The sequence below is a fragment of the Podarcis gaigeae genome, assembly GCF_964106915.1.
Source record: "Podarcis gaigeae genome assembly, chromosome: 8".
NCBI lineage: Eukaryota > Metazoa > Chordata > Lepidosauria > Squamata > Lacertidae > Podarcis > Podarcis gaigeae.
In genome coordinates, this window is record NC_139684.1 from 25,364,801 (window position 1) to 25,390,468 (window position 25,668).

At 47.0% G+C, this 25,668-nt stretch overlaps 1 protein-coding gene across 1 annotated transcript; it reads left to right on the forward strand.

Annotated features, from left to right (window-relative positions):
- Nucleotides 1-984: 984 nt before the first annotated feature.
- On the forward strand, nt 985-24,781 carry LOC310850512 (trypsin-3-like; the record flags this gene model as incomplete). The annotated part of the gene is made up of 6 exons (XM_083752031.1): nt 985-1,039; nt 6,913-7,023; nt 16,894-17,053; nt 19,207-19,348; nt 22,217-22,483; nt 24,632-24,781. The coding sequence occupies 6 exons, from the start codon at nt 985-987 to the stop codon at nt 24,779-24,781; spliced, it is 885 nt and encodes a 294-aa protein (XP_083608157.1).
- Nucleotides 24,782-25,668: the final 887 nt, after the last annotated feature.

The following is a 25,668-nucleotide window of genomic DNA, read 5'->3' on the forward strand; positions in this document are numbered from 1 at the left end:
GCCCTTCCCTCCCCTTATCATTAAGACCATTAAGCCCAGAGTCTAAAATTACCTCACTGCCCTGCTGCCTGTCCTAGGAGGGGTTTGTACTGTAATAAATGAAAATCTGCCCTTATCCCCTTATGGGGGACACAAGAGCCTTATAGAGTCCTTTGTAGGTTCTCCATCAGCTGGAGAAAATAAGAGGCCAACCAGAGAATATTGAGAAGCAAAGCAGCTCGTAAGCCTGATCCTTATTGAACTGTTGCAACAGTGCTCCCCTCACACGCAGGAAAGGAGGAGGACCCAGAACAAAGGTGTGCCCACCCTTATATAGACCTTTTAAATTGCCCGCCCTGGAGTCCAAGACCACCCCGCAGATACATCATACATACATCACAGAAAGGGCAGTCTACAACAGAAATCTGAGTGCGTTGTTTATCTCCTGTCTGGCAGACCTGTTAATGGTCACTTGATTGGATACCCTGGGGAGCCTGGCCAGTCTTTTGTAATGACAAATACTTAGTTCCTGAGCCAGGTCACAGGCTCACCCTATTTATACACAGACATACCCTTAAGACAGGATTTGTGAACAAAAAGACAATGGGGAGGCTCCCCCACTCCCTCCCTCCTTGCAGAGAAAACATTTGGTCAGTTTGGGAGTCAAAATGGTTTCAAGGCTGTTTTCCTGTGCTGCTTCAGACATGTGGTTTATACAGTTATGTACGTGTTTGCTTGGTACATTTATGAACATTTATTATATAAGACCTTAATTTTTTTTAAATATTTCAGTACACAGAGGGCAAAACAGGACCGTGTTGGCTTTGGCTTCTCCGAGGCCTTGTGGTGGATTAAGTGCTTCTTCCTTTGGCCTTGGAGGCTGAGAACAAAAGCTGCCTTCATTATCCAGCCAGGTTGGCCCGCTGCCACAGCACCACTCAGCAAGCAGCATCTTCTTGTGGCAGTGATACGGGATGCTCCCTGTGTACGGGTGGCAGTCTGGGCATGGCAGAGGAGCTGACGCAGCACAGGAAAGGCGAGATGCTGCAGGTGTGCCCAGGTGGCTGAGCGGTCCCCTCCCAAGCGACGGATTTTGGAGCTGTCAAGGAACCCAGCTCTCCCAGTCAAAGCAAAGCAGATCCCCAGCTCTAGACAGCCCCCTTTGCACTGTTCAAGGACAGTCTAACCAAGTATCAACACCCAAGGAGGACTGGTGAGAGGGGAAAGCCTCTAAGGGCAGAGATAATGAGCCCTGGAGGGTCTTATAGACACCCACACTCGAGGTTCCCACCTCTGTACCAGATATTATAATTTCAGGCATCCCCACAGTCATATAAATTCCTAGCCCGCCGGCTATCTCAGCCTCCCGGATCTGCCTCCACATCTTCAGGGTCCTCTTCCCAAAAAGAGGTGGAGTTGCCAAAAGACCCCATCTTCCTTACAGCCAATCAGCACACCCAATAAGCAAGGGCTGCCCAGTTGTGTGATCTCTGTTTCTCCCCCTCTCTTTTTCTCCTCCACTGAGCTGAAACAAGCAGAATATGAAGAACCGAGCGCTTCCCTGTTAGCTTTTGCCTCGGTTTGCTTACCCGCGGAGAGGATTTATTGATTGAGCAACCAAGAACCAATATTTTACTTAGGGCCATAAAGAGCGTCTTCCTAAATTAAATGGAAACTGGAAACATCCGCAGCTCGGAGGGACTTGTAGAGAGATGTTGGGGCTTCTGAGTGTTTAATGGCTGTGTTGCAGTTAAGGGAAATTCCAAACAAATCCTTTCCGAGGGTGCCAAGTCGGCTTTGCTTCCAGATTGTGATTCTTGCCACGTAAGTTGCACTCCATGCTCTGGTAACTTCCAGATAGGATTATTGCAACACTCTCTACGTGGGACTGCCCTGGAAGATGACTTGGAAACTTCAGCTGGTTCAAGAGGCAGCAGCCAGGTTTCTGACTCGAGTTCCATGTACAACTCAAATACAGTGGTACCTCGGGTTAAGAACTTAATTTGTCCTGGAGCTCCGTTCTTAACCTGAAACTGTTCTTAACCTGAAGCACCACTTTAGCTAATGGGGCCTCCATGCCGCCGGAGCATGATTTCTGCACTCATCCTGAAGCAAAGTTCTTAACCTGAGGTACTATTTCTGGGTTAGCGGAGTCTGTAACCTGAAGCATATGTAACCTGAGGTACCACTGTAACCCCTGTTCTAAAAGCATTGGTTGCCAGTTCATTTCCGGGCCCAATTCAAGGTGAAAGATTGCCTCCCTCCCTACAGACCCTCTTGAGTGCTAAGATTGGTAGTTCCACCCCACAAAATAATTCTCTGGCAGGTTACCTAGGAGAGGACATTCTTTGTAGGAGCTATTGATTTCACTCCCCACAGAGCACCCTTTGACGCCTTGACATGCTTCCTAGGACTTACCCTATTCCTTAATTGCAATTAGTGTGAACTTGTCTGAATACTGTATTTTTATATTGTGGTAGCATGCCCCAGGGGTTCATGGTGAACTGTGGGTAAGAAATTAATATGTACTGAGTTGAATAGGATCCAAAAGGCAGCAGTCTGATTGGTCCTAGAACAATAGGATTCAGAATGCAGCAGTCTGATTGGTCCGCAGGAGCCATCCAATCCAGTTCCAGGTGGAAGTGAATCCGCAACCTGATTGGCCTACAGGAGAATCCCAGAATTAGCCAATCAGGTGCGGCCCATTGTGTAAATAATGTATATAAAGCAGATATTTTGGGGGGATTTTCGTTCCTCACTACTATGAGCGGAATAAAGAGCATGAAATCCACACTCGACTCCGAGTATATTTCAGAAATCTAACAACAACATCAGCAACAGGAAGAGGTGGTGGTGGTTTCACTTTTCCAACTTCTGGTAACTTCCTTTTCAAGGGTGACAAAGGTCAGACTTCATGGAGCAATGGGAAGGGCACTCAGACGTTTGCAGATGCCAGGAAAAACCCTCAAGGGTACCTGGATTCTGGATGAGCTTGGGAAGGAGTAATGGTGGGGGCGGGGAGTCGGTGCAAGGGGGAAACCAATTTTGTGGACGATGGCACCATAACATGGCGATTTAAACATTGGAAGCTGCCTCAGACCAGGCCAGATATTTTGTTTCTTCTAGTGTCCGGCATGATCTATTGTATAAATTTATTCATTTGGTTTTTCAGATTACTTTTTTTACAATCACATATCCAGCCTACAACATAGAAACATGATTCCAGAGAATCTCCTGGACTTCCCTCCTCCCCTTTGTGGGTCCTATTGTTAGTCATTTCCTCCTGCATCTTTTATAATAATCCAAGTCTTTTACATCTCCATTGTGTCCAAAACTCACCATTAAACTACAAGTGTTATTCCAATGCTACTAACAATTTTAACTGTTTACAATTTTACAGTTATAACTGTTTATAATTTTAAGATAATTTTCCCATTCCTTATTAAAATTTTGGTCTTCCTGATTTCTGATTCTTCTACTCATTTTAGACATTTCGGCATAATCCATCAACTCGATCTGCCACTTCTTCTCTGGTAGGGACTTTTTCTTCTTTCCATCTCTGTGCCAATAACATCCACACAGCCGTGGTCACATACATAAACAGTCTTTTTTGCTCCCTTGGGATTTCAGTAATATCCAAAGGCAACACGATGACCAAGACCCATACAGTGGTACCTTGGGTGAAGTACTTAATTTGTTCTGGAGGTCCGTTCTTAACCTGAAACTGTTCTTAACCTGAGGCACCACTTTAGCTAATGGGGCCTCCTGCTCCTGCTGCGCCACCACTGGAGCACAATTTCTGTTCTCATCCTGAAGCAAAGTTCTTAACCCGAGGTAATATTTCTGGGTTATCAGAGTCTGTAACCTGAAGCATATGTAACCCGAGGTACCACTGTAATGCGATGTCAATATAAACTCTTTATATAATCTATACAGAACATTGACCAGTATGAAACACATTAAATATGCACTCTCTGCAAAACCAAATAAACAGAAATCTTGTAAATCTCTGAAAGTCACAACATGTGCAAACAGACGTAGTGAACAGTGATTCCGGATATACCCACTGTTTCGTGGAAGTCTTCGGCACAGCAGGAGGATACAGAAATGCTTCATAAACTTCAAATTTATTATTGAAATGATGACCTGCAGATGCATGGTAACTTACAATAACTCAAATTATTATAAACTGTACGCATAAACTATAATGTCCTTGGGATTTCGGCACCTAGAATTCCTAAAAGGAAGACTTTTATATAGAAAAGGTTATTTTAAACATTTTTTCAACTCATTATATATCATGGCCTACTGTGATGGATAGTGTCTCCCCAGGATCTTCTTGGGCGATGACTCCTGCCCATCACCTGATACCTCATGCTTCTAACTGGAGATACCAGGGACTGAACCTGGGACCTCCTGCATGTTAAGGACATAAGGAGAAGCTGCCAGACCAGGCCAAAGGCCCATCTATTCCAGATCCTGTTCTCTCAGTGGAAAGCCAGGTACCAGTGTGAAACACACACACAGGACCTCAGGACAGCTGGCCACCTGCATATTCCAGCAAGTGGCCTTGAGAGCCATACTGCACCCAACGGTGAAGACAGAACATAGCCAGACTTGTCCTCCATTGATTTGCCTAATTCTCTTTTAAAGCCATCCAAGTTGGTGTTCACCGTGGCATATGTGTTGCCCTTGAACTACAGGCTCATCAATGCACATGGCACTGCTTTTATAAGGAGCAAAAGCAATGGTCCATCTAATCCAGGATTAAACACCAGGAAGAGAACGCCACCTGATCTCTTTTCATCAGAGATGCTGAGCTTGGTTCCGCTTGTGTGCAAGGCACAGACGCTCTGCCCCTCAAGCGGGGTCGAGGTTCATCGTTTCCCCAAGGATTTCCACAGAGCATCTGCACCGAGAAGCTGGATCCTCTTCCTTCTGCGCTGTCAGCGATCTCTCCTGGCAGGACCCGCAACGCCACGTGCCAGGCGGTGAGAGATGGAAGCTCCTTTTAGGAAGAGTCTTTCGTGCCGCCGGCCTGGGGAGCTGGCCAAGAAAGAGGAACACTGTCCAAGCTGGCAAAAGGCAGTATCTGGGTGCCCTTCACCTCATCCCAACACAAAGGGGCTGGGAGAGGAAGCTGAGAAGAACGTAAGGTGAAGGGAAGTCAACCAGGTGCTGGCGTCCCTGAAGGACCTCTTAGGTGAATGACCCACTGTTCTCATGGGGATGGGGGTTGTCATGGCAACTGAAAGAAGAACCGGGATGCCCAGGCATGAGAGGAAGAGGTGATTCACTGAGTGCCTGTCCTGCGGGCAGCTCCCTTTCAGCGGACGGTTTAGTGGGAACAGGCAGCTAGTGCAAGGGATGAAACTCCTGCTTTTCCTCTTCCCATTGATTGGTGAGTAACTTGCCACAAACGGGATTGTTGCTTGCTTAGCACGCGCTGCACCCAATCTGCTTTGGAACCAGGGGTGCTGGTGCTGGAATGGTCTCCTCAATATGGGGGATTTGCCAAACCCAGATGACATTTAATTGTTTTGCCAACTTGCAAACATTCCAGCCGGACATATTTATCGGCAAGAATGGACCTATCTTTCCATTTCTAGCTTCGCATTTTTCCATCCTTAGTTCAGCTTATCAACCTTTGTAAAGGTAAAGGTAAAGGGACCCCTGACCATTAGGTCCAGTCGTGGCCGAGGGAGCCGGCGTACAGCTTCCGGGTCATGTGGCCAGCATGACTATGCCGCTTCTGGCGAACCAGAGCAGCGCACAGAAACGCTGTTTACCTTCCCGCCGGGGCAGTACCTATTTATCTATTTGCACTTTGACGTGCTTTCAAACTGCTAGGTTGGCAGGAGCAGGGACCGAGCGACGGGAGCTCACCCTGTCACAGGGATTCAAACAGCCAATCTTCTGAATGGCAAGTCCTAAGCTCTGTGGTTTAACCCACAGCGCCACCCGCGTCCATCCACATTTCTACGTCAGCCATAAAAAAAAAGACCTAATAAAAATTTATCAGCTTTTTAGTGCAAGTTTCTTGTAATGTATAATTTTTTGGTAATCATTATTTTGTTGGAGAACTGCATTGCAAAATTCAGAGACGTAAAGCTTTCAAAGGATAGCTGTGTTTCGATTTACATACTGATTTATGACTTAATTTAAACAGTCATAGCCTCCCCCAAAGAATTCTGGAAGCTGCAGTTTGTTAAGCTGCACATTGTTTCCCTAAATCCCAGAGGAAAGCATGCAGCCAATCAGTGCAGCTAGCTGCTGTGGAAATAAGGAAGAAAGGATCAGTCCATTTTGGTCCTCTTGGACCCTCAGATTTTTCCATCTTAAATTCAGTTACACACACACACCTCATGAAAATTCTTCAGCTTTCTAGTGTAAATTTCTCCTAAGCAGCATAATTTTGTATGCTGTTTTGACTCAGGTACACATTTTTGCAAGCAATTTCTCATGACCAAATGCATTTTTGTACATTGCTTTCACTAATATATTTATTTTTATGCACGCCGGTATATATATATATATTGTAAAACATGTATTTTGGTAAACATTATTTGACTGGAGAACTTGCATTGCAAAAACAAAACAAAACAAAAGTTATGTGCAACCTTCGATGGATCACTGTGTTTTGGTTCTCATATTATTTTGGAAAGTGTGAATTCAATGGATTCAGCTTTAAATGAGAAGTGCATTAGATTTCTTCCCCTAATCTCTAGCTGACACACAGGTTACCTGGATGAGAGCACTGCAACACCTTGTGCTTCTTTTTAAATTATAGCCATCCTTTCTAAACCTGGATATATCCACCTAGAAATGAGTATCTGCAAATTTTACGCTCCTTCCCCACCCATATAATCTGTAAGAAACCGAGACAGCAATTCAGGGGGCCAGTAACAGCTGCACATCACACTCTTGTTCCAGGGACGACTCCACAGATCAGCTCAAAAGCAGGCAACCCTGAGCATGTCTCCAGGAGTGATGAGGCAACCGGAGGCTCCTTTGGCAGTGATGAGAATGTACAGGTGTGGCCAGGTATGGGAGTACCAGCATCATATGGCTTTTGTAGTGGGATGAGAGGACCAGCATCGATTATAGGCCTGGAAATCTTTCCAGGTGCTGCTTTCAGAATGTTGTCCAAGAAAGAATAGATAGGGAGATGACCTGCTGGCCCAGGGGCCAGATACTGCCTTCCTGGCTTTCATATCTGGTCCTTGGGCTCTTCCCAGGTCACAGTCCTCCACAACCTTAGTTCACACCCTCCTTGAGTGTGTTAGCCTGTCCGCAGTGTCTCTGGTACACCTTTTTGCTCGCCTGAATGCAGGGCATGTTGGATGGATTTACTGTTCATCCTCCCTGTTACTCGTGTGTGAGCAGAACGTTTAAAGTAATCAGTTTAGCATTTAAAACAATTAGTTAGCAGTTCAAAACATCATCCCTTGCGGCATTAGAGTGGAAACTTTGGAAGCAGGCTGTGTAACCTTATTTTTATTTATCCAGGTTGTGGAAGCAGACTGGATTTTTCTCTTCCCCACTCTTAAGAAAATAACCGTGCAACAGACTGTAAATCAAGGATAAAAATAGTGTTTTATTCACATAAAAGTCTTGCCCTCGATTCCAGCATTAAAAGTAATGAAAGGAAGGCCGGCAAACTCTACTTCTAGATTACAAAATACATAGTTGAGTTAAAAAATGGAGTCTCTGCTGAAGCGGAGACCAGACAGATATCTATCTGCCTTGGAGGCATAGTGGAAAAGAGAGAATGAGTTCTATGGCAGGGAGAAGTAGATAAGATTAGACCCTTTTGACTTTTCCCCCATCAGGGAACTCAAGGGAAGTGACATCACACAGTGCCTTCTCTAGCAATCAGGAACTCTGTGAGTCTTAACCCCTTCATATCCTTATTTAGCAAATATGCATTGTTGGGTTTGACTGTAAATTCCCACAGCATAGGGGTGTGTGATGAAACTAGCTTAGTGCACAAAGAGAAAATGCCCATTCATTGCTGTGCTCACTTTTGCCTCTGGCCCCATCCACTCCTGGCATGTGGCCCCTGGAAAGCTGCCCTGAAGGGAATGCGGCTCTCTGGCTGAAAACAGTCTCCCACTGCTGTTCTATGGCTTGCTGTCCCTTTCCTCAGGATGCATGTTATGTACTGAGTTGAATAGGATCCAAACTGCAGCAGTCTGATTGGTCCTAGAACAATAGGATCCAAAATGCAGCAGTCTGATTGGTCCTAGAACAATAGGATTCAGAATGAAGCAGTCTGATTGGTCCTAGAACAATGCAGCAGTATGATTGGTCCGTAGGAGCCACCCAATCCAGCTTCAGATAGAAGTGAATCCACAACCTGATTGGCCTACAGGAGAATTCCGGAATTAGCCAATCATGTGCAGCCCATTGTGTAAATAATGTATATAAAGCAGATACTTTGAGGGGACCTCCATTCCCTCCTCACCACTATGAGCTGAATAAAGAGCATGAAATCACTTTGCAACTCTGAGTATATTTCAATGCAAATAATTAAGAAACCCGGTGAAAAACAATCAGGGCTGCTGCTGCTCATTCCTCGACTTCCCCTTCGAGAAAACCTACATGAATAATATATGGCTTTCGTTTCTCTATTTTCGGGGAGAAGAGGAGAGCTGAGTAGCTGATCCATCGGAGGCTGTCCTTAGAGGGATATCCACCTCCGCTCTGATGCTCCTTGCCAGAGAAGGAAGCGGAGAGCAGAGAGAACTTAACTCTCTACTGCTAATGTCTTAAAGCAAGTGAGATTGGATGCAACCACCAGTTGCAGAAGGAGGAGGAGGAGGAGGGTTGGCCATCAGCTCAAGCTAGTAGCTAGGCTCTGGGTTCTATTGATTTGGCCTTACACCCAGTAGAGGTTGGTCTATTAGGGCAGATGGGGCACTGCCCCACCACTTCTGTCTGCTCTGAGCCATCTCACCCTGCCCTTTGCTTGGGGAGGGGGTTGTCCCTGGCTGAAATATACTTGCCACTTTGCGTAGAAGGCATTTTGACAAGCCACCACAGAGGGCTGTGGCGAGAAGTGCCCCTTCAGCCGTTCCATTCAATGGTGACTTCTTCGTTGGTGACTCCTTTGGCTTCTAGGAGGGAGGTGAAACGGGAGGCGTATGCTTCCCCGTCTCCTGATGCTGGGTTGAACGGCGAGAAGCTGCTGTCGGTTGCAGTTCTGAGTTCCTTGGGGCCCGGAGCTGAAGCCTGGATACACGGTGCAAGGCAGCGGTGTGGCAGGTGGCGGTGCTGCGGTGCTGTGCGTGGCGGTCAGCTCAGCAGGATCCCACCTTTGTTGCCAGTGAAATATACTCGGAGTCGAGAGTAGATTTCATGCTTTTTATTCAGCTCATAGTGGTGAGGAGGAATGGAGGTTCCCCCAGAATGTCTGCTTTATATACATTATTTACACAATGGGCTGCACGTGATTGGCTAATTCTGGGATTCTCCTGTAGGCCAATCAGGTTGCGGATTCACTTCCACCTGGAGCTGCATTGGGTGGCTCCTGTGGACCAATCAGACTGCTGCATTATGGGTCCTATTGTTCTAGGACCAATCAGACTGCTGCATTCTGAATCCTATTGTTCTAGGACCAATCAGACTGCTGTATTTTGGATCCTATTCAACTCAGTACATAACACTGGTGTCAGGGGCTCAAGAGCAGAAGCACAGGGAAGGGAGGAGATGGAGAGCGAAGGGGAAGAATCCGAGGGGAGCGTAGGAGAAGATGACAGTGGCCCGAGAGATTCCATGAGCCTCTCCAGCGAATCAGAAGATTCACAGAAGGGGGCGCCGGTGGCCAGGGCAAGGGGGTTCCCAAGGGGGACACTCCAGGAGCAAGGGGCCAGCGGGGACTCCCAGAGCAGCAGTTGGAAATCAGGACCAGCTTCCCCACCAGAGCATAGTGGGGGGGAAGAGTCCCAAGTATCGGGGCCAGCGTATCCCCCACCAGGGAGAGAAGATGAGTCAGGGCTGACCACGCCTCCATCGGAGAGTCAGGCAAAGGAGGGGAGGTCAAGTCCAGCGAGCCTCCCGGAAGAGGGAAGCAGTGACAGAAGCAGTGTAACGGTCAGGAGGAAGGTCACTGGGTTGGCGCGAGAGACAAGTTCAAATGTACAGGAGCGCGGGACAGCAGAGAATGAGGATTGGGAACCAGGTCCTAAAGCCCGCCGGAGGCAGGGGGAGGAGTCAGGCGACTCAGCGTCAGAAGAGTCCAGAAAGGGGAATGCCCCAGTGGGCAGGAGGACCCAGAGGAGGAGAGAGCAGCGGAAGAGGTGGAGCAGGGCTAGGATCTTAAACTGGTGTCAGGGGGGAGGTAATTCAGACGGGACTTCGACGGTCTAGGGTTTAAGACGTAGAGCTGCGCGCTGCGGCTTTGAAATGGAAACTGAACTTCAATAAAGACTTTTGTACATGAAGACGACCTGGCGTTGGTCCTCTGTGAGCTGGGACCTTGGGGCAGCTCTGACAACTGGCTTTCAGCTTCCTCCTCCTCCTTAGTTTTAATGTAAAACTCCTCAGGGAGGAGAAGGATGCGGACAAAAATATACTGACATGCCTCCACCTGTCATTGGCTCTGATTCCACCTACTGTTTGGCTTCCTTGCCTTCCACCCTACCAGTCCCAACGGGCACCAGCCCTCAATGTATACACCAATGTAGACACCATGTAACCTAAGTACTCCCTGCTCTGACTGGCAGCAGGCCTTTGAGGAACTAAGCGGAGGGGCTGTCAATCAACCTGCTAGCTAGCCGATCCTTTAAATAATGTTTTTTTAAAAAGGATGAAGGAGACTTTTTGCAAGCAAAGCATCTGCTGTGCTGCAGAGCTGTAGGGCATTTCGCACCAAGGCGATGCAGATTCTCTGCCAAGGAAATTGGGATTTTGCAGCTTGTGTAAATTAAACAAATAACCTCTGGCAAATCAACTTCATTTATAGGCACTGCAATGGTGAGCATGCTTTCCCTGAACAAAGCCCCACTGAGTTCAATGGGATTCACCGCCAGCAAAAGAAAAGAAAAAAGCTAATGCAATTCTAGGCTGTATCCACAGAGGTCTAGTGTCCAGATCAAGGAAGCCATATCCCCGCTCTATTCTGCCTTGATCAGACCACACCTGGAGTCCTGTGTCCACTTCTGGGCACCACAGTTTAATAAGGATATTGACAAGCTGGAACATGTGCAGAGGAGGGCGACCAAGATGATCAAGGGGTCTGGAAACCAAGCCTGATGAGGAATGTTGGAGGGAGTTGGGGGTGTTTTGCCTGGAGAAGAGGAGACTGGGAGGAGATATAATAAAGGTAAAGGGGACCCCTGATCATTAGGTCCAGTCGTGACCGACTCTGGGGTTGCGGGGCTCATCTTGCTTTATTGGCCAAGGGAGCTGGCGTACAGCTTCCGGGTCACGTGGTCAGCATGACTAAGCTGCTTCTGGCAAACCAGAGCAGCGCACGGAAACGCCGTTTACCTTCCCGCCGGAGCCGTTCCTATTTATCTACTTGCACTTTGACGTGCTTTTGAACTGCTAGGTTGGCAGGAGCTGGGACCGAGCGACGGGAGCTCACCCCGTCGTGGGGATTCGAACCGCCGACCTTCTGATCGGCAAGTCCTAGGCTCTGTGGTTTAACCCACAGTGCCGCAATAACCATCTTCAAATATCTAAAGGGCTGCCACATGGAAGATGGAGCAAGCTTGTTTTCTCCTGCTCTGGAGGGTAGGATCAAAATCAACGGATTCAGACTGCAAGAAAGGAGCTCCCTGCTAAATATCAGGAAGAACTTTCTGACAGTAAGAGCTGTTTGACAGTGGAATGGTCTCCTTTGGGAGGTTGTGGAATCTCCTTCCTTGGAGGCTTTTAAGCAGAGGTTGGATGTCCATCTGTCATGTATGATCTAGTTGAGATTCCTGCATTGCAGGGGGCTGGACTACATGATCCTTGTGGTCCCTTCCAACTCTACAGTTCTGTGATTCTAAGCATGTGTAAGAACATGCAGATTAAGAAGTCACATTACCTGTTATTTTTTTAAAAGCACTTAACCCCCCCCCCCCCACGAACCAAAGTGACACTGCATAACAGAGCAATTATCTCCACTCCAGAGAACATATATTTGGATGTTCTTGCTTCCTGACAAGTCTCCTCTTCCAATTTCCAGTCGTTTTTTCTTTTGAAAAACGGTACACTCATATTTCAAAAAGGCAACTCTTAAATGTGCATTTAAAAGAGCTGTCGCTGGTTGCCTCCACAGGAGGACTGCGCTGCTCAGGTGTCGCCTTTTCGCAATCAGCTGTAAGGAAAATTAAAACTGTGGTTCCACGTGACCATGGGTAAGCAAACCAAGGTCCAGGGGCTGGATCCGGCCCAATTGCCTTCTAAATCCGACCTGCAGACGGTCTGGGAATCAGCATGTTTTTACATGAGTAGAATGTGTGCTTTTATTTTAAATGCATCTCTGGGTTATTTGTGGGGCCTGCCTGATTTTTTTACATGAGTAGAATGTGTGCTTTTATTTAAGATGCATCTCTGGTTTATTTGTGGGACATAGGAATTCATTCATATATTTTTTCCAAAATATAGTCTGGCCCACCACAAGGTCCGAGGGACAGTGGACTGGCTCCCTGCTGAAAAAGTTTGCTGACCCCTGCACATGACCTTTGAGATCGTTTTACTTTATCTGGTAACGTCTATCTCTTTGGTCAATGAAATATACTCGGAGTCCTGTAGTGATTTCATGCTCTTTATTGCAGCTTGTAAAACAGTGATTGAATTGCCCCCCAAACCTCAGGCTTTTATATACATTATTTACACAACGAGTCCCGTCTGATTGGCTGATTCTGCTTCCCTCCTGAAGCCTGATTGGTCTTTTCCTGCAAGCCAATCAGTTGTTGCATTCTACGATCGTACCAGCCTCATAGGCTGATTAACTTCCTCCTGGAGCCTGATTGGTCTTTTCCTGCAGGCCAATCAATTGTTGCATTCTACGATCGTACCAGCCTCATAGGCTGATTAACTTCCTCCTGGAGCCTGATTGGTCTTTTCCAATCAGTTGTTGCATTCTAGGATCCTACTTGCCTATTGTTCTATGGTTCCAAGCTTAGTACATAACAGTTAAGATTCTGAGTGTTGTCTAAGCAGAAGTAAATTCCATGGGAGGGAGGTTTCCTCTGAACTCAAGAAGGGCGTGCTGGATCAGGCCAGTGGCCCATCTAGACTTCACAGTGGCCAACCAGATGCCTGGGGGAAGCATGTGAGCAGAGCTTGAGGAATGCAGTGGTGCCCCGCAAGACGAATGCCTCGCAAGATGGAAAACCCGCTAGACGAAAGGGTTTTCCGTTTTGGAGGTGCTTCGCAAAACGAATTTCCTATGGGCTTGCTTCGCAAGACGAAAATGTCTTGCGAGTTCCTGCGGGGTTTTTTCCTCCCCCCCCCTTTTCCCCAAGCCGCTAAGCCGCTTATCAGCTGATCCGCTAAGCTGAACAGCTGATCCGCTAAGCCGCTAAGCCGCTTATCAGCTGATCCGCTAAGCCGCTAATAGCGCTAATCTGCTAAACCGCTAATGGGCTTGCTTTGCAAGACGAAAAAACTGCAAGACGAAGAGACTCGCGGAACGGATTCTTTTCGTCTTGCGAGGCACCACTGTGCTGTACTCTCCCCTCCTGGAATTTCCAGCAACTGGTATCCGATGGCATTACTGCCTCCGACCCTGGAGGCATAGTGTAGTCATGGATAGCCTTCTCTTCCATGACTTTGTCAAATCATCTTTCAAAGCCATCTGTTGAGTGCCCATCGCTGCCTCCTGTTGGAAGGATTCTCATCATTTCCCCCTCTGAACAATGAGAGGAAATAGCAAAGTTTCCCCTTCCAGGATGCAGAACATACTGTTATGGTTGAATTCCAGTTTTCAAAACAGCCATCCTTAATTCAGTTTCATTTTTACCCAATATATTGGTACCATTATCAAGCATATCTAAATGTTTGTTTTGTCTTTTTAACTGGGGTTATATTTGACTCCAGAACCAGATTAGGGAAGTGGTTCCTGCCCCACTTAAAACCCCCCCGAAAAAGAGTAGGAAAAGCAAAACAGTTAGAATAGCAGAATAATTTTATTTATTTTTTTAAAAAGAAGAAAACAGAATAAAACCTTTTAAATTTTTAGCCCAATAAAATTGAGCATAAAGTAAGCAGCAGTAAACTTGGCAGTAAGAGTTTAGTAATAAAATGTTCACAGCAGTAAAAACTTGCTGGAACAATCAGATCTTCTATTGCCTGCAGAAAGCCAATTGATTTTTAAAAGAAAGAACATTATCTTTAAATGGCAAGGCATTCGTGGAAAAGAGAGATTGGGAACTGGTAGCCTTTCAGTATTTTCTTTTCTTTTTAAAGCAGGCACATACCGAGAACAGGAAATGACTAATTAAAGGGCCAGTAGGAGGGAGAAACCTCACCAGCGCATTCACACTGAACAGTCTGCTGCTGAAATTGTATTTTAATGGTGGGGTGCAGTGCAGTGAATCATCACGAATCAAGTCTGAGGAAAGACTAGAGAACGACACAGAAAACACTGGAATAAAATGGATTCTCCAGCAATGCTGCCTTGTATTCTCTCTGAAAACTGAGCGAATGAATGAGGCAACGGCTGGTGTGGTAATCAATGATGGTCAGAGGAGGCGTCTCTAAGGCTATCTATTAACAGCTTCCTGTCCTATATGCTAATTCTCCAAGTGTGGTTGCTTATGGCAGTGGTCTTCAACCAGTGTGCCGTGGCACCCTGGGGTGCCTTGAATGATGGTCAGAGGTGCCACGGACAATACAGTGGTACCTCAGGTTACAGACGCTTCAAGTTACAGACTCCACTAACCCAGAAATAGTACCTCGGGTTAAAAATGAGAACAGAAATCGTGCTCTGGTGGCATGGCAGCAGGAGGAGGCCCCATTAGCTAAAGTTGTGTTTCAGGTTAAGAACAGTTTCAGGTTAAGAACGAACCTCCAGAACGAATTAAGTACGTAACCAGAGGTACCACTGTACTGGCTTCTGTCCCTCTTTCCTTCCCTCGCTCCTCCAATGCCCTCTCACATCTCGGCCTCCCAAAGGCTTGTGCTGCTACAAAATACTGGCTACAAAATACACAAAGTAAATGGTGCCTCTGGGGCTGGCCAGGGGTTACTTCTCAGGATTCTGTGGTGCAGTGTGAAGAGGCACCTCTCTTTGGGGCCGGAGAGGGGAGCTCAGAGATCAAGGCAGCAGCTTCGGCTGCTCAGAGTACTCCCAAGGAGAGGGGAGGAGGCTGAGGGAACACTCCACAAGGGAGGATGTTCGAAAAGGGGCGAGGGGCCGCCAGCTCTGCAGGCAAGGGGTGTGAAATATACTCGAAGTCGAGAGTGGATTTCATGCTCTTTGTTCAGCTCATTGTGGTAAGGAGGAATGGAAGTTCCCCCACAATATCTGCTTTATATACATTATTTGCACAATGGGCCGCACGTGATTGGCTAATTCCGGGATTCTCCTGTAGGCCAATCAGGTTGTGGATTAACTTCCACCTGGAGCTGGATTAGGTGGCTCCTGTGGACCAATCATACTGCTGCATTGTTCTAGGACCAAGCAGACTGCTGCATTTTGGATCCTGTTGTTCTAGGACCAATCAGATTGCTGCATTTTGGATCCTATTCAACTCAGTACATAACAGGGTGACATAACTGGGCCCCACAAGGGTGCCGCAGAAAGAATGTAGTTGGTCAAGGGAACCATGGACCCAAAAAGGATGAAAACCTCTGGTTTATGGGATGAAAACAGCATCACCATGCACAAGTGTGAACTCCCAATGTTTGCAGAAGTCCAGAAAAGATTGCAAGGGTGGGAGGAATTAAGGATAGGGCACCTCCCCCACCCCCAGCAGCCCAGTTAGGACCAAGCATGCTCAATGAGCATGGGGGTAGGGAGCGAGGCGGATAGTAACACTGGGGAGGGCCTAGCTGAGTGGCTGAAACACTGAGCAGTAGCAGCACTTCATGCTGCAGCAATCTGTTGCAGTTTCAGTTACGTCTCTAGGGAGCCTCAACAATGATAGGTCAGGGCAGGTCATGTGGTTCTATCTGACCCTTATAAAAACTTCCAGGTTAGACTCCCTCCAAAGCGGTGGCTGTTGTGTGTATTCTGCAACATGTTACGGACACAATAATAATGCACTAGTAGCAGATTTATACTGGGCTGCCCACACATCATTTTGCTTTACACTAGTTGACCAGTGACGTTTGCCCAGTCAGGAGAGGCCATCTTGCAAAAGTGCAACAAATACAGGACAAGACAAAGAAAAACCCTAAAATGGAATGATTGTGGTTTTAAAAAGTAGCTAGATCAGAGCAGGAAGTTATTGGGTGTGCGCAAATTGGAAACGAAGCAGAATGGGTCCCACTCAGAGTTAACCCACTGAAGTCACCATGCCTAAGTGGGTCATGTCCATTATTTTCACTGGGTCTATTTCAGTGCTTTTTTTCTATAAAAAAATTAAATGTTTAGGGGTACTTTCATTTTGACTCAAGAAAACCCCCATTTTATAGTTCAAATCGGGATAAATAAATGCAGTAAATGGCTAAAAGTACAAAGATTCACAAATGTTAAGGCATATGCGTATCCCTACGTACCCCCCCCAGAAAAAAAAGCACTGGTCTACTCTGAGTAGGACTGGCGTTGGGCGCAACAACCCTTCAACTGCTTTTGCGAGGCCCAAGCTGTGTTGAAATGACCACACATAAAGGTCCACAAACTGTAATAAATGTACAATTTAAAAAGTATATTTGGAGGAGCCTTCAGTTGGAGCTGGGTCCCGTGTTTAGATTTTTGCCCCCTCAGAGATTCTGATTATTGTATGACAGTTCTTCCCCTCCGCTCTGCAGATGGTGCGAGCGACTCCCAACGGATCATTGGGGGCTACATAGTTTCACCCCACTCTTCCAAGTACCTGGTCTCTCTGAAAAGGAATACAGGCTACCATTTCTGTGGTGGAGCCCTCATCAGTCGGAACTGGGTCCTGACCGCCGCCCACTGCAAAACAGGGTAAGGAGCCAAAGCACACTGCAGAACATCTGAACGCTCTCCAAGTCCATCCATCTGGCATCCTGCATCAAAATAGGTTGGTGGGAGCCGGTCAGTAATAGGCAGCACTGATTTGGAAACGGTGCACAAACTCAAAAGCATGTCAAAGTTTCAAAGTCCAAAGCAGAAAGAGATGTTTCTTCTTGGGTTCTGGGTTTCTCTTGCCTCCTTGCTAGGTGGGGAGGGAACTCTGTTGCAACAGAAAAATAAAGTGAAGGTGGTGAAGGTCCTGTGTGAGTGCCTGGAGGCGGTTGGAGGATGGGTGGCGGCTAACAGATTGAGGTTGAATCCTGATAAGACAGAAGTAATGTTTCTGGGGGACAAGAGGCAGGCGGGTGTGGAGGACTCCCTGGTCCTGAATGGGGTAACTGTGTCCCTAAAGGACCAGGTGCGCAACCTGGGAGTCATTTTGGACTCACAGCTGTCCATGGAGGCGCAGGTCATTTCTGTGTCCAGGGCAGCTGTTTACCAGCTCCATCTGGTACGCAGGCTGAGACCCTATCTGCCTGCAGACTGTCTTGCCAGAGTGGTGCACGCTCTGGTTATCTCTCACTTGGACTACTGAAATGCGTTCTATGTGGGAATACCTTTGAAGGTGACCTGGAAACTACAACTAATCCAGAATGCGGCAGCTAGACTGGTGATTGGGAGCGGCTGCCGAGACCACATAACACTGGTCTTGAAAGACCTACATTGGCTCCCAGTATGTTTCTGAGCACAGTTCAAAGTGTTGGTGCTGACCTTTAAAGCCCTAAATGGCCTCGGCCCGGTATATCTGAAGGAGCGTCTCCACCCCCATTGTTCTACCCAGACACTGAGGTCCAGGGAACCCAGCAGAGGGCCTTCTCGGTAGTGGCACCTGCCCTTTGGAACACCCTCCCACCAGATGTCAAAGAGAACAACAACTACCAGACTTTTAGAAGACATCTGAAGGCAGCCCTGTTTAGGGAAGCTTTTAATGTTTGATGGATTGCTGTATTTTAATATTTTGTTGGACGCAGCCCAGAGTGGCTGGGGAAGCCCAGCCAGATGGGCAGGGTATAAGTAATAATATATTATTATTAGTAGTAGTAGTAGTATAAAGATCTGCCTTGCTTTCATTGCATCCTGCCTCCATCCATTCATCTCTGACTGATCATGGACTTAGGGGACTTAGTCCCTTGGGGAGTTGGGCAGCAAAAGCCAACCACCCAATTTTTTTCTGTATCAGTGGCTGAAGGAAAATTTTGTAGAGTAGTAATTTAATGGGAAAGGAGCATGAAGGAGCAGGTGGATAGAGGAAGAAACCTGAGAAAAGGGGCAGTGGACAGCTTTTAGTCAGATTCTCCGCCCCGTTGCCAGTTTTACAGCAAAGTTCTTCCTACAAATTTCTGTATTTTTCGCTCTATTAGACGCACCGGACAATAAGACACACCTAGTTTTTAGGGGAGGAAAACAATAAATAAGAAAGCAACGCAAAGCCTCCTGAGCGAAGAGGGAGCGCTCCTCCCTCTTCACTCAGGAGACTTTGCGAGGCTATCCCTGAAGCCAGGAGAGCAAGCGGGATCGGTGCGCACCAACCCCTCTTGCCCTCCTGGCTTTCCCTCCACCTCCCGCAAGAGCCGCACACTCTTTAAAGGGAGCGTGGCTCTTGGGGGCTTTTCTGGGAGGTGGGGGAAGGGACAGAGCAGCTCTCTCTGGCCCTTCCCCCACCTCCCGCAAAAGCCAGGGATAGCCGCACGAAGCCTCTGCAGGGCAGTGGGATGAAGGCTCCCCATGCCCTGTGGAGGCTTCGCGGGGCTATCCCAGAAGCCAGAACAGCGAGAGGGAGCGCTGCACAGCACTCCCTCTCACTGTTCTGGCTTCTGGGGTAGCCTTGCAGCCTGCATTCGCTCCATAAGACGCACACACATTTCCCCTTACTTTTTAGGAGGGGAAAAGTACGTCTCATAGAGCGAAAAATACAGTAACTACTGTCTTATATGGTTCTGGAGAGGTTACTATACTACCTATCTGTGGTAAGCCCAAAGACATATCAAGATCTGACAATCCTGCATAACAGACCCCTGCCTAACCCAAATCTGACATGTTTGCAATAAATCCACCCTCATCCCGTTTTCTTGCTCCTCTTTCAGAATCCACCAGATGCTGATTGTAGCCGGGGAATATTCGCTTTCCACATTTGAAGGCACGGAGCAGATCTTCCGACCTGCCCGCATGGTGGTCCATCCAGACTACAGCGCCACTTCCAAAAATGCAGACATCATGCTTATCAAGGTAACAAAGTTTTCCTAGGTGACAGAACGGGGTCAGGATTGAAAGAAAGGGAAAGTTTCAGCTGGAGTTGTGGACGGCATGCCCAGGTGTGCCAGGATCCACAGCCTGCTGGCCAGATCTTTGAAAACGGTGACTTTTTAAAATGGCAATTATGTGGGGGACTGAAAAACAAAGAGAAACACCAGCCATGGGCATAGCCAGAATTTTTGGGAAGGGCAGGCAAAGTTGTTCAGCTTTTTTTTAGGAAATCAAAGCTGTTGAGCTGGGGAGGGAAGGTGGAGGAAATGAAGTGTCGGGCAGCCTTTCATGTGAACAGCTCCAAATCCTTACCTAGTTTGGGGTGAGGCATTGCTTATTTTTAGTTTTGTGCAAGCATGGTAGATCACAAAAGGTGCATGTGCACATGTAAACAAATCCCCATGTATCTCTGCTTTCCTGGCTTGGAGCAACACACACACACAAAAACAACATATGGCTGCTGTTTTGTGCAAATCTGGTAGATTGAGAAACTTGTTGTTGTTTTTTAAAAAACAAGGTTTGTGCTTACAGGTAAACAGATACCAGTGTGTATGCCCATAACGACCTCAGGCAAGGCCGGCCCACCCACAAAGTGGTGTGAAGCCTCATGGATGCCTCCTGCCACGACTCCATCTCTGCCAGAGAAGTGGTGCCAGTATAGGTGCTGGTTTCCTGTAAGGTCTTGCGAGATCTCATCAAAGTCTTGCAAAGAGAACAATGTCAAGGAGAGCAAAAGATCTCATGAGATTCAGGTGAGATCTTGCAAGCTCTTTCAGGGAATCGGCACCAATGCCCAGGGTCTTGCAGAGCCAGGCAGAGGCCCAGGCCAGGTAGACAATGTTGCCCCCCCCCCTTTTTACCCTTGGGATAACTGAAGTCTTATAAATAAGTAAGTATATAAATAATTTTCACAAAAGTTATGCTGACAAATAATTTTATTTCAAGGCTTGAACCATCTCTGCATATAAAGACAAAATGGAAAATATAGATATACAATAGTGCTTTTTAAAAATACATAGGGAAAAGGATTTTTTTTTTAAGTGTTTGCATTTAAAAATGCTTTCCTTTCACTGCCAGCCATGGCCCCAGGGAATCCGCCCACCACCGCCGCTGCTTTTGCACCTCCGCGTTTGCCCCAGTGTATCCCCTGCGATTGTGAATATGCTGACCGAGGCCCCCTTTGGAATCAGAGGCCCGGGCCAAGTGGCCCATATGGCCTCCCCTCTGTCTGGGCCTGCCAATGCCAGCAGTGCTTCTCCACAAGACGTGGTACAGCTGCAGTGCCACTGGCAGGTGGCACAGACGTGGCGAGTGGTGATGTGGCACAGCAGGGCAGCACTTTCTGTTTTGCCTCAGGTGCCAAAATGGGACGTACTACCCCTGACCTCAGGATCCCAGAACTTACAGCTGTTAGTTCTGAAGGAAGGAAGGCCAGGACAAACAGTCCAGGTGGGGCTTGCTAGCTTAGGGAGGCGATGTGCGTTTCCTCAGCTGGAGAAGGCTCAGGCGAGGGTCAGATGTCTCGTCAAGCCCAGAAGGCGTCCTGGCCAGGCCTGCATCAATATGCCAATGAATCAAAATCCTAGCATTTATGCATTTCTACAATTTGAGGGGGAGGGGGGTCCCTCCTAAATCTATAATACCCTCGTTATCACAGCTGTTCCTCTTCTTCTGCCTCCATATTGTTTTTGCCAGCTTGCTTGCTGATAACGACACATGCACCGTAACAGGCTGTATGTAACAGTATAACAATGTTTCAAAAAACAATTCAACACAACAGTGCTGGGCAAAGAGTCAATGAGCAAGCTTTAAATTTACAGCCTGAAGTGCATTGAAAGAAAATATTATGAAAATGATGTATAGGCGGTAGTTAACGCCAACAAAACTTGCTAAAATGTATAAAATGAAAAACAAGGAATGTTGGAAATGTAAAGAAAAAGAAGGAAACCTTTACCATATGTGGTGGACATGAAAACCTTCTGAGATTTGATATATAATAATACACACACACACACACACACACACACACACACACACACTTTAAAAAAAAACCAGAAGTGTTTTTACTGGGTATAGTAGGGGGGGAAATTCCTAAAAGAGATCAAAAATTATTTATGCATGCAACCACTGCAGCAAAAATTTTAATAACCCCAAAATGGAAACAACAGGAGTTACCAACAATTGAAGAGTGGCAGACGAAGATGATGGAATATGGCGAAGCTGATCGGGAAAATCCCAAACCAGCCAGATCAAGCTTTCCAAAAAGATTGGGGGAAATTTATACAATATTTGAAGGACAATTGTAAACAGTTAACAACATTGGCAGAAATGATTTGAAAAGGCTTATAAGGATGAAAATTTTATCTTTTTACAGATAAATTAAATAGGACAATGGGAAAAGGGGAAAATTAGAAATGTGATGAGATAGCAAATAAATAAAGTAACCATGAGGTGGGAAGGGGGGAAGTCGATGAGCTCAAATGAGCTTGAGTTTATGTGGAAAAAACAAAAATTGTATTTATATGTTATAAAATGGAAACTCAATAAATATCATTAAAAAATAAAAAAAATTAAAAAGTCAATGAGCAAGCAGGCAGTGGCACCTGCCAATCCTCCTTTGTCTAACGCTGCACCAGTGTCTGGGCTTGAACAAATGGCAACTGAGTGAGGAGGTTGCAATGATGAAGAAGGTCAATGGAGCTGCTGCTCAGGTGTACGCTCTTGACATACACCTGAGCATGCCAGCCATTGGCTCCGCCGGCCGAAACTGGAGGGTCTGCATCCGTGTGAGATTGAATTGATGGAATAAGTGACCTGCCCCCACCCCCACCCCTTGATGTCTCGAAACAGCTGAACCGGCCAGTGGCCTACAGCCCCTTTGTCTCCATCGTGCCCCTTCCCCAGCAAGGAGCCACGGTCCAGGACGGACGTTTCTGCCAAGTCTCCGGTTGGGGTTACACCACTCCCATTGGGGGCAGGACGTCAGACACTCTGCGCAGTGTCCACCTCCCCATCATCTCCACCTGGAAGTGCAACAGCTCCTCCTCGTACGCTGGGTACATCACCAGGAACATGATCTGCGCCGGGTTCAACACTGGTGGGAAAGATGCCTGTCAGGTAAACGCCGGTGTCTGTTTATCAGAGGAAGTTCGGAAGACAAAACGCCTCTTCGGAAAACTGATCAGCTTAGCGCAGGGAGGGTGGGCTGGGGTCTCAGTCAGAGGCAGTAGCACTTCCTGAATAGCAGTTGCTGGAAACCGCAGGAGGGGAGAGGGCTCTTGTGTTCGAATCCTGCTTATGGGTTTCCTGCAGGCATCTGGGTGGCTTCTGTGAGAACAGGAAGAAGAAGAAGAGTTTGGATTTGATATCCCGCTTTATCACTACCCTAAGGAGTCTCAAAGCGGCTAACATTCTCCTTTCCCTTCCTCCCCCACAACAAACACTCTGTGAGGTGAGTGGGGCTGAGAGACTTCAGAGAAGTGTGACTAGCCCAAGGTCACCCAGCAGCTGCATGTGGAGGAGCAGAGACTCGAACCCGGTTCCCCAGATTACGAGTCTACTGCTCTAAACCACTAGGAGGCTAGATTAGCTGGTCCACACTCTAGTCTAGGAGGCTAGACTAGCTGGTCCATTGGCCTGATCTTGCAGACTCCTTATGTTCTCAAGCCTGAGAGCGAAATGTGGCCCTCTAGCTCTCTTTATCTGGCCCTTGAGACTCTCCCTAGCCACATCCCCTCTCTGGCAATAGGCTGGAGACTCCATGCCACCCTTGGGTTTTCGGATATGAAAGGGTTCTCCCCACCCTGTACTGTACTTTCCTGTTATCTTCCAGAATGGTGGCTGGGTTGATTGAATCACCCCCACTCTGTGTCTTTCAGAAATAAACCTTCCCCTGTTGCCCACCTTCTGCGTTTCTCCTTCAGCTGTGATTCATCTTTATTTGAGAAGGGCTTAACTCCAAGGGCAGATAATCCAGTGCTTCCTGCTTTACTAGTCCCAGTTTTCCTGGTTGCCCATAAATTGCTACTCTCGTCTTTGACAGGTTGGGGGATCCCTTCTTGAAATGTTCTTCTAGAGAGCTGATGATGTTGCTGTTCTTTGGGGTTCACCCCTCCCTCTTTCCCAGCAATTAAATTTTGGAGGTGATGACTGCATGCTTCCATGCTCAGTCATGCACCTCGACACATATTGTTGCATGCCACCCCAAATATATACAACCCGAACCTACAATGGAGGAGCTCACAGCATTAGCACCCCAAATCCAAGAGGGTCTTCCCATAGCCACAGGCTTTGATTCCAGCAGAAATCAGGCATGCCTTTGTCACTCAACTGCCCAGCCTGCAGCCTGCTTCTAGCTTCTAGTACACACACAAAGGTAAGAGTAAAGAACATGGGTGGTGCTGTGGTCTAAACCACTGAGCCTCTTGGGCTTGCCGATCAGAAGATTGGTGGTTTGAATCCCCATGACAGGGTGAGCTCCCGTTGTTCTGCCCCAGCTCCTGCCAATCTAGCAGTTCGAAAGCACACCAGTGCAAGTAGATAAATAGGTAGCAGGAAAGTAAACATGGTTGCACCAGAAGCGGTTTAGTCATGCTGGCCACATGACTCGGAAAGCTGTCTGTGCTCCCTCAGCCTGAAAGCGAGATGAGCGCTGCAACCCCATAGTCACTTTTGACTGGACTTAACCATCCAGGGATCCTTTATGTTTACATTTTACACACACACACACACACACACACACACACACACACACACACCACATTTGCCTTTCTACCTTTCACAACATTAACACCCCAATAAGGTCTTGCTTCTCCCAGAGCTGCAGCCTTGGGTTCAAGCAGAAACCAAGCATGTCTCTGCCTCTCTGTTTTCTGTCTGCTTCTAGCTCCCTCATGCACACCTTAAGTCAGACCAGCTAACGGCTAGTTGAGAGAGGGGGCCCACCTGTTTGTGTTTGAATCCTGCACAGAGCACTTCCTTTGTTACCTTAATGGTCCATACTTAGGAGCCAATACCAAGAAACTTGTCTGGCTATTCCAGAAACTGGATCCTAAAACGTGCCACTCTTCCTTTTGAGTGTTATGCTTCCAACAGGGACCAGGTGGGGATGGGTCGAGACTTTAAAACAGCTTTGTGAAATTACTTTTAAAAAATGTAGTTTGCTTTTTAATATAAAGAACCGATGGATATTAGCAGCTGCTTTGACGAAGCTTTAATGCTAATTCTCTTCACTGTGTTTCCACCCCCCTTTCTTTCTCCCACCAGGGCGATTCTGGGGGCCCCTTAGTGTGTGAAGGGCGTGTTTTTGGGATTGTTTCCTGGGGCCACAGCTGCGCCAGCCCCAGATACCCAGGTGTCTACACGGCAGTCTCCAACTTCCAGAAATGGATTTACAAGACCATCTTCAAGAAATAAACCTGCTGTTTGGTCCCTGATGTTCAAATAACCAATTCGTAGAATATATATGTATATATATCTTGAAAACAACACAAATGACTTGTTTTGTTGAGTTACATATTTAAGTAACTTCAGACCCTGGGATTAATCATCTTCTCTCTCTGTCCCTAAAACACTTTAAATGTCCAGTGTGCATTACTTCAGTTGTGAAATACACCATTAATTTAGGTCCTGAATATCTGAAGGAGGACCTCCTTCTCTACAGACCTCTCAGGAGTTGAGTGTGGGAATGTTGTGGATAGTAGGAGAGGATATATTGATTTAAATATGATCCTTCCTCACTCACGCTAGTGAGCTGGTAGCAGAGTACGTTCCCCTGTATATTGCAGAAAGCTAGTTGTTCGATTCATCTGAATCTCTTGAGTTAAGCAATCCAATCTGGCTTGTCCATATTGGGTTTGTTCCTGGTAAATCCCCTTTGTTCCCTCTTAAAAAGAATAAAGACACAACAGTCTTCTTTAAAAGTGATGATAAGAAGTTTACTTACATTCAGTTCACAGTAGGTTCCCTGAAGGCAAGCTTTAGCTTGTAGTTACAGAAGAGAGCTCATCCCGTATGGGGACTGAGCCCATGTGCAAGAGTATCAAGAGCATTAAGAAGTTGAAGAGAGTAAGGGGTCAAGAGGAAGATGGTTGCTTGACCAGCCCTTTTATGGGGTCTGCCAGGGTCATGCCCATCTACCTGATCACATGCAGGGGGAGGATGCTCCAGACAGGTGGGAGAGGAAGTCCTCCTGGCTGGGGTACCATCCCCCTGTGTGTCCACTCTGGGCAAACAGGAAGTGTTGTACTTGACTGCTTATGTTACATACCACACAGAGATCAGCAGAGAGGGAGTTCTTGGAA